We start from the raw sequence: 13,435 nt of genomic DNA on the forward strand, positions 1-13,435 counted from the left end.
TAAAGAGTTGATCTGTGTGTGTGTGTGTGTGTGTGTGTGTGTGTGTGTGTGTGTGTGTGTGTGTGTTTTCACTGACGACAACGAGACGAGAAAGAAATAAAACTCTGGTGCGTGGTTCGGAGGTTATGCGTACATATGAACTGGCGGGACATAAGCTAACATACACTTGCTGCACGTCACATAAAACGTTCAAAAATGTCAATATGTGGGAGTAAGAGAAGAGCAGACATATGGATAAACCTGACGACGCAAGAGAGCTCACTTCGGTCCGGTTTTCTGAGCGCAGACACTGAAGCACACACACAGAAAGCGCCTCTCACAGCACGCGAGTACTCTTTAGCATCGCATGAACGGAGAAGTACACACAAAAGGATGTGGAATTGTCCGTTTTGACGAGTATTCACATAAACACAGTTGATTACGTCTTTAGTGAAGGTAAACAGCAGGGAGAACGTGTCTCAGTGCATTGCAGCTGTGGGAAATCGACAGGTGGCCCTCAGACACACACGTATACACACACACACACACACACACACACACACTCCAGCGTGACCCTCAGCCTGGTGTCCGTGTGATGGAGTGACCAGACAGACGAATTGAGAGAGAGATTATCTTCTGTCCAGATCTCAGAGAGAAACTAAGACAGGACAGAAGTCTGAGAGAGACGAAAGTGCAGTGAGACAAACCGTGTTTTCAGTGGCTCCTTTTGCCTGAAAATTAGCTGAAAATATGAACGTTTTACACTCGTCTTGAAGAAAAGAGAGTTCTTGTGAATCATTTTATTTATTTATTTAGATGGGGGTTTTTTTTGTTTTAGCATTTTACTTATTTTATCGTTTTATGTATTAACTTTTTATTTTTTAATAGTTTTAATTAGTTAATAGTCAAATGACATGCAGATAAATAAAGTACCTCATCTTTTTGTCGTTTTATTTTGATTTGTTTTTATTTTAGAATTTATTAATAATTACCTTTGCATCAGCTCAAGAATCCTAGTTTGAGGGAAAAATGTTTTTATCTATTTATAATTTTTTTTTGTATTGAGTGTATTTTTTATCCTTGTTTATTTATTTACTACTTTATTTAAATTGATCTAATGCATGTATTTATTTATTATTATTATTAATATTTTTTTTAACAGCCCCCCCCCCTCCAAAAAAAATTTAACTAACTAAAAAGAATTTTTTTTTTTTTTAATTTTAAAAAAAAAAAAAAAAAATTTATCCTTGTTTATTTATTTACTACTTTATTTAAATTGATCTAATGCATGTATTTATTTATTATTATTATTAATATTTTTTTAACAGCCCCCCCCCCTCCAAAAAAAATTTAACTAACTAAAAAGAAATTTTTTTTTTTTTTTAATTGTAAAAAAAAAAAAAAAAAGAGCCCGATCGATATATCATTTTGCCTGTCACCGATATACATCGATATCGGCGAATATGCCGCCGATATGACAATTTTTTTTTACAGAACATATAACGCAGATAAAATGCTTGATATGGTATAATTACTCCATTGTTTGCTACTGCATTGTTTGGACTCGAGGAACCCTCTCGAACGCGAATCAAGTGTACGTCTAGAGGCCCGCTTTCGAATGAGACCACCCCCGCATCCATACCCCCCGGGGTCGCCGACCAATCAAGCGATTCCGCCATGATTCCAGTTCCACGTACACGTTACATTCAAAGGGCATTAAAGCGCGCGAGACGTGAATTTATATTGTATTTATTTACAGAGGTATATTATGTCACACTTCACACTTCTCTAGTAAGCTACTGTGTGAAGACAGTAGCGCAAATCCGTGAATGAATGTTTCGAAGTGAAATAAACTTCAACGGAATAAAGTTGAATTTAATTAAAGTTGAATAAACTTAAACTTTACTGTTCGGTGCACTGATGTCAGACTCATTTTGGATAATAAAGTTTATTATTAAATTGTTAAATGCCCTGCCTCCATTACATATCTCTGTCACGTCATTATAAGTGTTTGATCACCACATTTGAGTGATCATTGCAAAAAATGTGTTTATATACATATATATTTTTTTTGTTTTGTTTAGTTTATGTATACTGTATTCTATATATAGTACCAGTCAAATATTTGGACACACGAATGGGAAAGTGTCCAAACTTTTGACTGGTACTGTACTATAATATACACAAAGAATATCGGCCGATTATTTACTCCCTAATATCGGTATCGGCCCCAAAAAAACCATATCGGTCGGGCTCTAAAGAAACTGTTGATGAGACTGAGAAATATACTGTTGTAAACACCTTAATGGCTAACAGTCTCTGTCTGTCTCTCTCAGCCTAAATCCGGTCTGATAGACTACGATCAGATGGAGTTGACGGCGAGACTCTTCAGACCCAAACTCATCATCGCCGGCACCAGCGCTTACGCTCGCCTCATCGACTACAGCCGCATCAAGAAGGTCTGAATCTCCCTTTCATTTCAGATTATTCAATGTCTTTATTGGAATGATTAATCATTTTGCTAATTTGTGTACTTAAAGCATTAGAGCATTAGCTGCATACAAATAAACATATATAAATACACCCAAAAATGTGCTCATCCTCAGTTCATCTGAGATCAGGATGAGTTTGTTTCTTCATCAGGTTTGTAGAAATGTAGCACTGCATCAGTGTCTCAGCAATGGATGCTCTGCAGTGAATGGGTGCCGTCAGAATGAGAGTCCAAACAGCTGATAAAAACATCACAATAATCCACAGCACTCCAGTCCATCAGTTAACATCTGTTTGGACTCTCATTCTGACGGCACCCATTCACTGATTTATTTAACTAGCCCAAATTTTTTTTTTTTTTTAATTTTAAAAAAAAAAAAAAAAAGAGCCCGATCGATATATCATTTTGCCTGTCACCGATATACATCGATATCGGCGAATATGCCGCCGATATGACAATTTTTTTTTACAGAACATATAACGCAGATAAAATGCTTGATATGGTATAATTACTCCATTGTTTGCTACTGCATTGTTTGGACTCGAGGAACCCTCTCGAACGCGAATCAAGTGTACGTCTAGAGGCCCGCTTTCGAATGAGACCACCCCCGCATCCATAGCCCCCGGGGTTCGGGAGTTAGGGGTGGTTAAATTCGCGGTCCGGCACCGACCGATCAAGCGATCCCGCCATGATTCCAGTTCCACGTACACGTTACATTCAAAGGGCATTAAAGCGCGCGAGACGTGAATTTATATTGTATTTATTTACAGAGGTATATTATGTCACACTTCACACTTCTCTAGTAAGCTACTGTGTGAAGACAGTAGCGCAAATCCGTGAATGAATGTTTCGAAGTGAAATAAACTTCAACGGAATAAAGTTGAATTTAATTAAAGTTGAATAAACTTAAACTTTACTGTTCGGTGCACTGATGTCAGACTCATTTTGGATAATAAAGTTTATTATTAAATTGTTAAATGCCCTGCCTCCATTACATATCTCTGTCACGTCATTATAAGTGTTTGATCACCACATTTGAGTGATCATTGCAAAAAATGTGTTTATATACATATATATTTTTTTTGTTTTGTTTAGTTTATGTATACTGTATTCTATATATAGTACCAGTCAAATATTTGGACACACGAATGGGAAAGTGTCCAAACTTTTGACTGGTACTGTACTATAATATACACAAAGAATATCGGCCGATTATTTACTCCCTAATATCGGTATCGGCCCCAAAAAAACCATATCGGTCGGGCTCTAAAGAAACTGTTGATGAGACTGAGAAATATACTGTTGTAAACACCTTAATGGCTAACACTCTCTCTCTCTCTCTCTCTCTCTCTCTCTCTCTCTCTCTCTCTCTCGCTCTCTCTCACACACACACACACACACACACACACACGCACACGCTCACATCCACGCTTTAAAAAGACAGATTTATTTACTACTGTATTTGTATTTATTATCTAATTCATTTATTTATTTATTTATTGTTTCAGCTGTTTCTGAATGCAGAAATGTACTGTTGTAAACACCTTAATGGCTAACAGTCTCTGTCTGTCTCTCTCAGCCTAAATCCGGTCTGATAGACTACGATCAGATGGAGTTGACGGCGCGACTCTTTCGACCCAAAATCATCATCGCCGGCACCAGCGCTTACGCTCGCCTCATCGACTACAGCCGCATCAAGAAGGTCTGAATCTCTCTTTCATTTCAGATTATTTAATGTCTTTATTGGAATGATTAATCATTTTGCTCATTTTCATTTGAGGATCAGCTGCATACAAATAAACATGCATAAACTAAAGGAATAGTTCACCCAAAAATGAAAATTATCTGAAACTGTGCTCATCCTCGGATCATCTGAGATCAGGATGAGTTTGTCTCTTCATCAGGTTTGGAGAAATGTAGCACTGCATCAGTGTCTCAGCAATGGATGCTCTGCAGTGAATGGGTGCCGTCAGAATGAGTCCAAACAGCTGATAAAAACATCACAATAATCCACAGCACTCCAGTCCATCAGTTCACATCTGGAGAAGACAAAATACAAGGTCTGAATCTCTCTTTCATTTCAGATTATTTAATGTCTTTATTGGAATGATTAATCATTTTGCTCATTTTCATTTGAGGATCAGCTGCATACAAATAAACATGCATAAACTAAAGGAATAGTTCACCCAAAAATGAAAATTATCTGAAACTGTGCTCATCCTCGGATCATCTGAGATCAGGATGAGTTTGTCTCTTCATCAGGTTTGGAGAAATGTAGCACTGCATCAGTGTCTCAGCAATGGATGCTCTGCAGTGAATGGGTGCCGTCAGAATGAGTCCAAACAGCTGATAAAAACATCACAATAATCCACAGCACTCCAGTCCATCAGTTCACATCTGGAGAAGCCAAAAGCTGAAACTAATCCAGCATTAAGACACTTTTTCACTGGAGGAAGAGTTATTATGGATTATGGACTCAGTGGTATTTTGTCTTCTCCAGATGTGAACTGATGGACTGGAGTGCTGTGGATTATTGTGATGTTTTTATCAGCTGTTTGGACTCTCATTCTGACGGCACCCATTCACTGCAGAGCACCCATTGCTGAGACACTGATGCAATGCTACATTTCTCCAAACCTGATGAAGAAACAAACTCATCCTGATCTTGTACGGCCTGGGGGTGAGCACAGTTTCAGCACATTTTCAGTTTTGGAAAATAAAGATCATATTTAAATAAAAGAGTTTATTCTATAACAGTTTTTAGAAGACTTCCTCTCTTTAAAAAATCTTATGTAAACTAAATTAGATTTTTTTTTAAAGAAAGAAAAAGAAAGATTTTGTTGTTGTTTTAAATGTTTTAGGTGCTAAAATATTTTTAATTTATAGTGTTTGCATTTAAAACTATGCAAAATGAAAACAGTGCAAACATACATTAAGATACAAATACTAAACTGAGTTTATTTTAATGCTCGACTGCTCTCTTTATTCTCACACACTCGTCTGTCTCTCTGACACATTTGTGTTTAACTGCTCAAGCCTGACGCCTCAGAGACGACAAACACAGTCACTGATCCTGACGCTTTCTGCTCACAGTACAGTGAACACACACACACTCACTCACAATCTCTCTCTCACACACACACACACACACTCTCTCACACACACACACACACACACGCTCACAATCTCTCTCTCACACACTCACACACACTGCAGTGTCACTGTCAGCTTTTAATCACATCTCCTGTCACACACACACAAACAGCAGTAAGAATGATGATTGTTCTCATTAACACTGATGAAATGATGTTTAAACATGTTTGATGGACAGTCAAATACCCATAATCCCATTCAGCAGTCACTCAGTTCAGGACGACTCTCCTCTCTTTTATTAGGCTTGCATGTGTTCTGATCCGAACCCTAGTGAGTGCCCTACATAGACAGCTCGTGAAGGCTCAAACATCATGCCTCCTAAGATGAATTGCATGTGTCTTTCACTTTGTCATGTGCTGTCTATGTAGGGCACTCGCTAGGGTTCAAGCATCTCTGAGAGTTTTTTTCTTAATTTTTTGTGCAACGTGCTCCAGGTTTTCTGCTGGAGGCTGAGATTGTGTGCATTTCATGTTTGTTGCTCGAATTCACTGTGGCCCAATTTTACTGCAAGATAAACACAATGTCAGCAACACTCACACACACACTCACTCACTCACTCTCACTCACACACACACACACACTCTCTCACACACACACACACACACACTCTCTCTCACACACACACACTCACTCACTCACTCACTCACTCACTCACTCACTCACACACACACACTCACTCATTCACGCACACACTCACTCTCGCACACTCACACACACACACACACACACACTCCACGACAGATTAAGAGTATCAGTGTATAATCAGCAGGAGATTATTTTTACCCTGAGAGCGTAGCATCTTGCTCAGAAGTGTTAGCGAAGCGCCTGCAGTATCTGGGTCTCGTTCCCCGGAGGAGCGTGCGGATCTCATCAGGTCACTCTCTGATGGGCCGATAACGGGAGCGCTTTGTTATGTTTGCCGCGAGCGCCGCAGATCTCAGCTTCTAAACGCTTTCATAATTCTCTCTGAGCTCTTTATTACTCTGGTCTCTGTCTCCGAGCAGCTGTGCACCGAGCTGAACGCGTACATGCTGGCGGACATGGCTCACATCAGTGGACTGGTGGCAGGCAAAGCCATTCCCTCGCCTTTCCAACACGCCGACCTCGTCACCACAACCACACACAAATCACTGCGAGGATCCAGGTACACCTCAACCAGAGACCAGTGGCTCTTCTGTGATCCATTTCTCAAAGCATGTGTGCAGTACTAGTGTACCAACAGTGTTTAATGCACAGACCATTCATTCTTTGAAAGAAATTAATACTTTTATTCATCAAGGACGCATTAAATTGATCAAAAATGACAGTAAAGACGTTTATAATGTTCCAAAAGATTTCTGTTTGAAATAAATGCTGTTCTTTTGAACTTTCTGTTCATCTCTGAATCCTGAAAAATAAAATGCATCACAGCACAATTGTGTTCAACATTGATAATAATCAGAAATGTTTCTCGAGCAGCAGATCAGCATATTATACTGATTTCTGAAGATCATGTGACACTGAAGACTGGAGGAATGATGCTGAAAATACAGCTGCGCATCACAGAAATACATTACAGTTTAACAGATATTCACAGAGAAAACAGCTGTTTTAAATTGTAATAATATTTCACAATTTTTACTGTATTTTTGATCAAATCAATGCAACTTTAGTGAGCAGAAGAGAAAAAAAAGTCTTACTGCAGAACACATGCAGTAAGTTACATTGTAACATGACAACATTACATAAAAAGTAATGAAATAAAATGCTTACTTGGTGGGGGTTTTTTTAGTCCAGATTTGTGTAAAAATTTCATAACTTGGCCGTCTGATCAAATGAGAAAAAGAGAGCTCAAAATCACAGCAGATTGAGGTAGCTGAAGGTCAGTTTTAGCACATTGCATTGTGGGATCTCATGCAATATGCACTGCACATTTTTAGAAAATGTAGATGATTTGGATGTTGCATGCATGCAGATTATATGTGACCCTGGAGCACAAAAGCAGTGTTGAGTCGCTGGGGGATATTTGTAGCAATAGCCAAGTGTGTGAGAGAGAGAGAGAGAGAGAGTGTGTGTGAGTTTTTTCACAAATAAAGAAACTGTTAAAAATATTAATAAAAAGGAAGACACTGTAACTAATAATCGCACTGGGAATCGTATTTTTACAAATAATGACAAGTTAGACTTGTTTAAGATTTGTTGAAATTAAATGCTGACGGTAGATGAGAAAGTAGCATCATTTGCAGCATCATTTGATTCTCTCTCATCTTCTCCTGAACGATAGCCGGTGCGCTTGGGAGCTCATTTATGATTTTTGATAATTGATAGCTCTTCATTCGCTCTCTCCTCAGGCCGCGACGCCCATGTTTCGTGAATACATCGCTCAGGTTCTGAAGAACTCCAAGGCCATGGCCGAGGCGCTGCTGAAGAAGGGCTACACGCTGGTCTCGGGTGGGTTTTCACGAGCTGTAGGTTTTCTCTTCAGGTGAGCAGAACGTGTTCGTCTGGGACTGAGACGACGCCACTGGATTCTCCCGGAAGATGAAGTTAGTTTTCCTGCGTTTTATCAGTGTGTGCTGCAGGAGTGAGACTCAAACCCCTACGAAGTAGAGGAACTAATAAACTAAAGCAGTATTAATGAATAGTCCTGTTAATGATTCAGCGTTGGGTTGTGTGGAGTGAAGCAGTAGAGAGCGTCTTCATAACACACTGACGCACCAAAGACCTGCAGACGCATGAAGCTCTACTAACGGCTTCTTTAAATCTCATCCTATCAGATCATGCATGCAGACGGGCTTAAAAACATCTTACAACCCGGATCACGTTGAAAAATCATAGTGAGGATAGACGTGGTTTGTGTTGAACCATCAAATAAACACGTCAGTCTTTAAAAACATTTAGAGGATGTTTTTCAGGGATGTTTTCACGCTTCCACAAATTAAAGCTCTTAAATCGGAGCAGAAAGTCGTGGTATTAAATGTTGCACGCACTGCAAAACATGAATATCTTCCTCCGTATTTCTATCTTGTTTTCCAGGTCAAATATCTAAACATCCTTAAATCAAGAGACATTCACTGGAGATGCACAATGAAGATGTGAAGCCAGAAATTGATCAAAATAAAGGGACTTTATGCTTAAAATAAGAGGAAATATCTGTCAATGAGGAATGAAAACGTGTTTTCCCTTTGAATCTACTTGATTTTTCAGAGCCTGTTGACAGATATTTCCACTTATTTTAAGCATAAACTCACTTTATTTTGATCATTTTCTCAGAAAAAAAGACTTAAAGCGATAGTTCACCCCAAAAAGAAAATTAGCCCATGATTTACTCGCCCTCAAGCCATCCTAGGTGTATCTGACTTTCTTCTTTCAGACGAATCCAATCGGAGTTATATTTAAAAATGTCCTGCTCTTCCAAGCTTTATAATAGCAGTGAATGGGTGTTATTTTTCAGTAGTCCAAAAGAAGTCCAATAAAGCGCATCCATCCATCATAAAAAGTGCCTCACTCGGCTCCAGAGGTGAATAAAGGTCTCCTGAAGCGAATCAATGCGTTTGTGTAAGAAAAATATCCATATTTCTATAATTCCGGCGGATGACGTAGGCATAGCGTAAGCTTCGGTGAGAATATGCTCGTCTCGCGAGAACCGGCGTTTGTTTACAGGAGCAAAGGAAGCAAAGTTTCTTTACTTTAGCAAAGGAAAACCAGTCTGCTCTTGGCTTATATCCAAATCCTCCCACATTCTTCTTTACAAATCCTCGTTTTGTTCTTTTTTTGCTTTCTCTGCTGCTCTTCCGCATTCGTCACTTCTCACCAGAGCCTACGTAATTTAATTTATCATTTAATTTAATTAATTTATGCATTTAGCAGACGCTTTTATCCAAAATGACTTACAGTGCATTCAGACTATAAATGTTTTACCAGTATGTGAACATCTACATCATCATCCGCAGGAATGAACGCGCGTACGACAGTAAGCAGAAGCTAGAGATTACGGTTTATAAAGTTTTAAATATGGATATTTTTCTTACACAAACGCATTGATTCGCTTCAGGAGACCTTTATTCACCTCTGGAGCCGAGTGAGGCACTTTTTATGATGGATGGATGCGCTTTATTGGACTTCTTTTGGACTACTGAAAAACAACACCCATTCACTGCTATTATAAAGCTTGGAAGAGCAGGACATTTTTAAATATAACTCCGATTGGATTCGTCTGAAAGAAGAAAGTCAGATACACCTAGGATGGCTTGAGGGCGAGTAAATCATGGGCTAATTTTCTTTTTGGGGTGAACTATCGCTTTAAGTCTTTTTTTCTGAGAAAATGATCAAAATAAAGTGAGTTTATGCTTAAAATAAGTGGAAATATCTGTCAACAGGCTCTGAAAAATCAAGTAGATTCAAAGGGAAAACACGTTTTCATTCCTCATTGACAGATATTTCCTCTTATTTTAAGCATAAAGTCCCTTTATTTTGATCAATTTCTGGCTTCACATCTTCATTGTGCATCTCCAGTGAATGTCTCTTGATTTAAGGATGTTTAGATATTTGACCTGGAAAACAAGATAGAAATACGGAGGAAGATATTCATGTTTTGCAGTGCGTGCAACATTTAATACCACGACTTTCTGCTCCGATTTAAGAGCTTTAATTTGTGGAAGCGTGAAAACATCCCTGAAAAACATCCTCTAAATGTTTTTAAAGACTGACGTGTTTATTTGATGGTTCAACACAAACCACGTCTATCCTCACTATGATTTTTCAACGTGATCCGGGTTGTAAGATGTTTTTAAGCCCGTCTGCATGCATACGTGTTTTCCCTTTGAATCTACTTGATTTTTCAGAGCCTGTTGACAGATATTTCCACTTATTTTAAGCATAAACTCACTTTATTTTGATCATTTTCTCAGAAAAAAAGACTTAAAGCGATAGTTCACCCCAAAAAGAAAATTAGCCCATGATTTACTCGCCCTCAAGCCATCCTAGGTGTATCTGACTTTCTTCTTTCAGACGAATCCAATCGGAGTTATATTTAAAAATGTCCTGCTCTTCCAAGCTTTATAATAGCAGTGAATGGGTGTTATTTTTCAGTAGTCCAAAAGAAGTCCAATAAAGCGCATCCATCCATCATAAAAAGTGCCTCACTCGGCTCCAGAGGTGAATAAAGGTCTCCTGAAGCGAATCAATGCGTTTGTGTAAGAAAAATATCCATATTTCTATAATTCCGGCGGATGACGTAGGCATAGCGTAAGCTTCGGTGAGAATATGCTCGTCTCGCGAGAACCGGCGTTTGTTTACAGGAGCAAAGGAAGCAAAGTTTCTTTACTTTAGCAAAGGAAAACCAGTCTGCTCTTGGCTTATATCCAAATCCTCCCACATTCTTCTTTACAAATCCTCGTTTTGTTCTTTTTTTGCTTTCTCTGCTGCGCTTCCGCATTCGTCACTTCTCACCAGAGCCTACGTAATTTAATTTATCATTTAATTTAATTAATTTATGCATTTAGCAGACGCTTTTATCCAAAATGACTTACAGTGCATTCAGACTATAAATGTTTTACCAGTATGTGAACATCTACATCATCATCCGCAGGAATGAACGCGCGTACGACAGTAAGCAGAAGCTAGAGATTACGGTTTATAAAGTTTTAAATATGGATATTTTTCTTACACAAACGCATTGATTCGCTTCAGGAGACCTTTATTCACCTCTGGAGCCGAGTGAGGCACTTTTTATGATGGATGGATGCGCTTTATTGGACTTCTTTCGGACTATTGAAAAATAACACCCATTCACTGCCATTATAAAGCTTGGAAGAGCAGGTCGTTTTTAAATATAACTCCGATTGGATTCGTCTGAAAGAAGAAAGTCAGATACACCTAGAATAGCTTGAGGGCGAGTAAATCATGGGCTCATTTTCATTTTTGGGTGAACTATCCCTTTAAGTAATTTTGTTTCTCCAGTAAATGTCTCTTGATTTAAGAATCTTCAGTCATTTGCACTGGAAAACAAGACAGTAATACTGAGGAAGAACCTAATTTTTTTGCAGTGTGATCATAAGGTATACAGAAAAAGTTATTTCCATAATCTAGCATTTCTGAGCAGAGCTGTAACACAAGCTGTCAAATAAATTAAAAAGAAATGCAGATCTGTTGAAAGTTAAAGGGGTCATATGATGCTTTTTTAAAGATCATTATTTTGTGTATTTGGTGTAACAGAATATGTTGACATGCTCTAATGTTCAAAAAACACATTATTTTTCAAATACTGTACATTATTGTAGGTCCTCTATGCCCCGCCTCTCTCAAACGCTTCGTTTTCTACAAAGTCCCTCCTTCCGACAAGCGCAGTCTGCTCTGATTGGCCAGCTGACCCAGTGCATTGTGATTGGCCGAACACCGCAAGCACTCGTCGGAAATGTAACGCCCCTTACCATAATCGCGAGCTTCATCTTTCAAAATAAATGTAAAGACAGAGCCCGAAAGGGGAACAGAGTCGCGTGACAGACACAGTGATGAAGCTGGTATGTGTTTGCAGTACACAAGCCACGGTTAAGACAGCTGACTCCACTGTGATGTGACCCGGCTGTTCATGATGATTGAATGCATTATAACCTCAATACAAAAGCTGTTAAATCAGGGAACTGGAAATCGAAGCAACCGTAGATCTTCATCCAGACAGACTCTTTTGACTGAAGGTGAGTGTCGTGTGTGTTTGTTCAGGAGGAACTGATAATCATCTGGTTCTGGTGGACCTGAGGCCTCAGGGGATGGACGGAGCGCGGGCCGAGCGGGTTCTGGAGCTGGTGTCCATCACGGCCAACAAGAACACCTGCCCTGGAGACAAGAGCGCACTGACCCCCGGCGGCCTGAGGCTCGGTGAGAAACACATACACACACTCACACACATACACACACTCACTCACACTCTCTCACATACACACACTCACTCACACTCTCTCACACGCACGCACGCACTCACTCACTCACTCTCATTCACACACACTCACTCACACGCGCACACACACACACACACATGCACTCACACTCTCACACACGCACACACTCTCACACGCACGCACGCACTCACTCTCATTCACACACACTCACTCACGCACACACACTCACATTCTCACACACGCACACACTCTCACACACGCACACACACTCTCACACACGCACACACACTCTCACACACGCACTCACACACACACACGCACACACTCACACACACACACGCACACACACACGCACACACTCACACACGCACACACTCACACACACACGCACACACTCACACACGCACACACTCTCACTCACACACACTCTCTCACACACATACACACACTCACTCACACTCTCACACACGCACACACTCTCTCACACACTCTCAATCTCTGCTCCTCTGGTTTCCCAGGATCCCCTGCTCTCACGTCCCGTCAGTTCAAGGAGTCTGACTTCCAGCAGGTGGTGGATTTCTTCGATCAGGGCATCAAGATCGCTCTGGACGTCAAGAAGAAGACCAGTGAGTACAGACTCGGAGACCTGCTGTGACCGTGTGTTTCTGCTCAGCCATGGGCTGTTATTATATATCGTGTTTTATATCAACACATCAGCAATGTTGTCATTATTTTATTTTGATGACTGACAGCATTACAGTAACAAAAGAACAAATTCTGAAGTTCTTTCTACATTAAAACAGTTTTACCCATACAATAGAAATAGTATGTTTCATGGTTATTTAAAATGTCAGATTTCCTCGTATATTGCTCAGGGTGATTAATTATACATATTGTGTACATTAAATGTTTAATTTTGACAAATGTGCATGTTGCC

General features: G+C 39.6%; 1 protein-coding gene across 1 annotated transcript in view; it reads left to right on the forward strand.

Moving 5' to 3' along the window:
- LOC107556725 (serine hydroxymethyltransferase, mitochondrial-like) overlaps window positions 1–13,435 on the forward strand; it is a 28,165-nt gene that overhangs the window by 10,906 nt on the left and 3,824 nt on the right. The window contains exons 6-11 of the mRNA XM_016239912.1: window positions 2,316–2,438; window positions 6,628–6,833; window positions 7,395–7,405; window positions 7,931–8,053; window positions 12,323–12,478; window positions 13,017–13,124. Coding sequence (XP_016095398.1) covers window positions 2,316–2,438; window positions 6,628–6,833; window positions 7,395–7,405; window positions 7,931–8,053; window positions 12,323–12,478; window positions 13,017–13,124 — 727 coding nt within the window. The remainder of the gene's footprint in view (window positions 1–2,315; window positions 2,439–6,627; window positions 6,834–7,394; window positions 7,406–7,930; window positions 8,054–12,322; window positions 12,479–13,016; window positions 13,125–13,435) is intronic.

Source organism: Sinocyclocheilus grahami, unplaced genomic scaffold (genome assembly GCF_001515645.1).
Source record: "Sinocyclocheilus grahami isolate Dianchi unplaced genomic scaffold, SAMN03320097.WGS_v1.1 scaffold577.1, whole genome shotgun sequence".
Taxonomy (NCBI): Eukaryota; Metazoa; Chordata; class Actinopteri; order Cypriniformes; family Cyprinidae; genus Sinocyclocheilus; species Sinocyclocheilus grahami.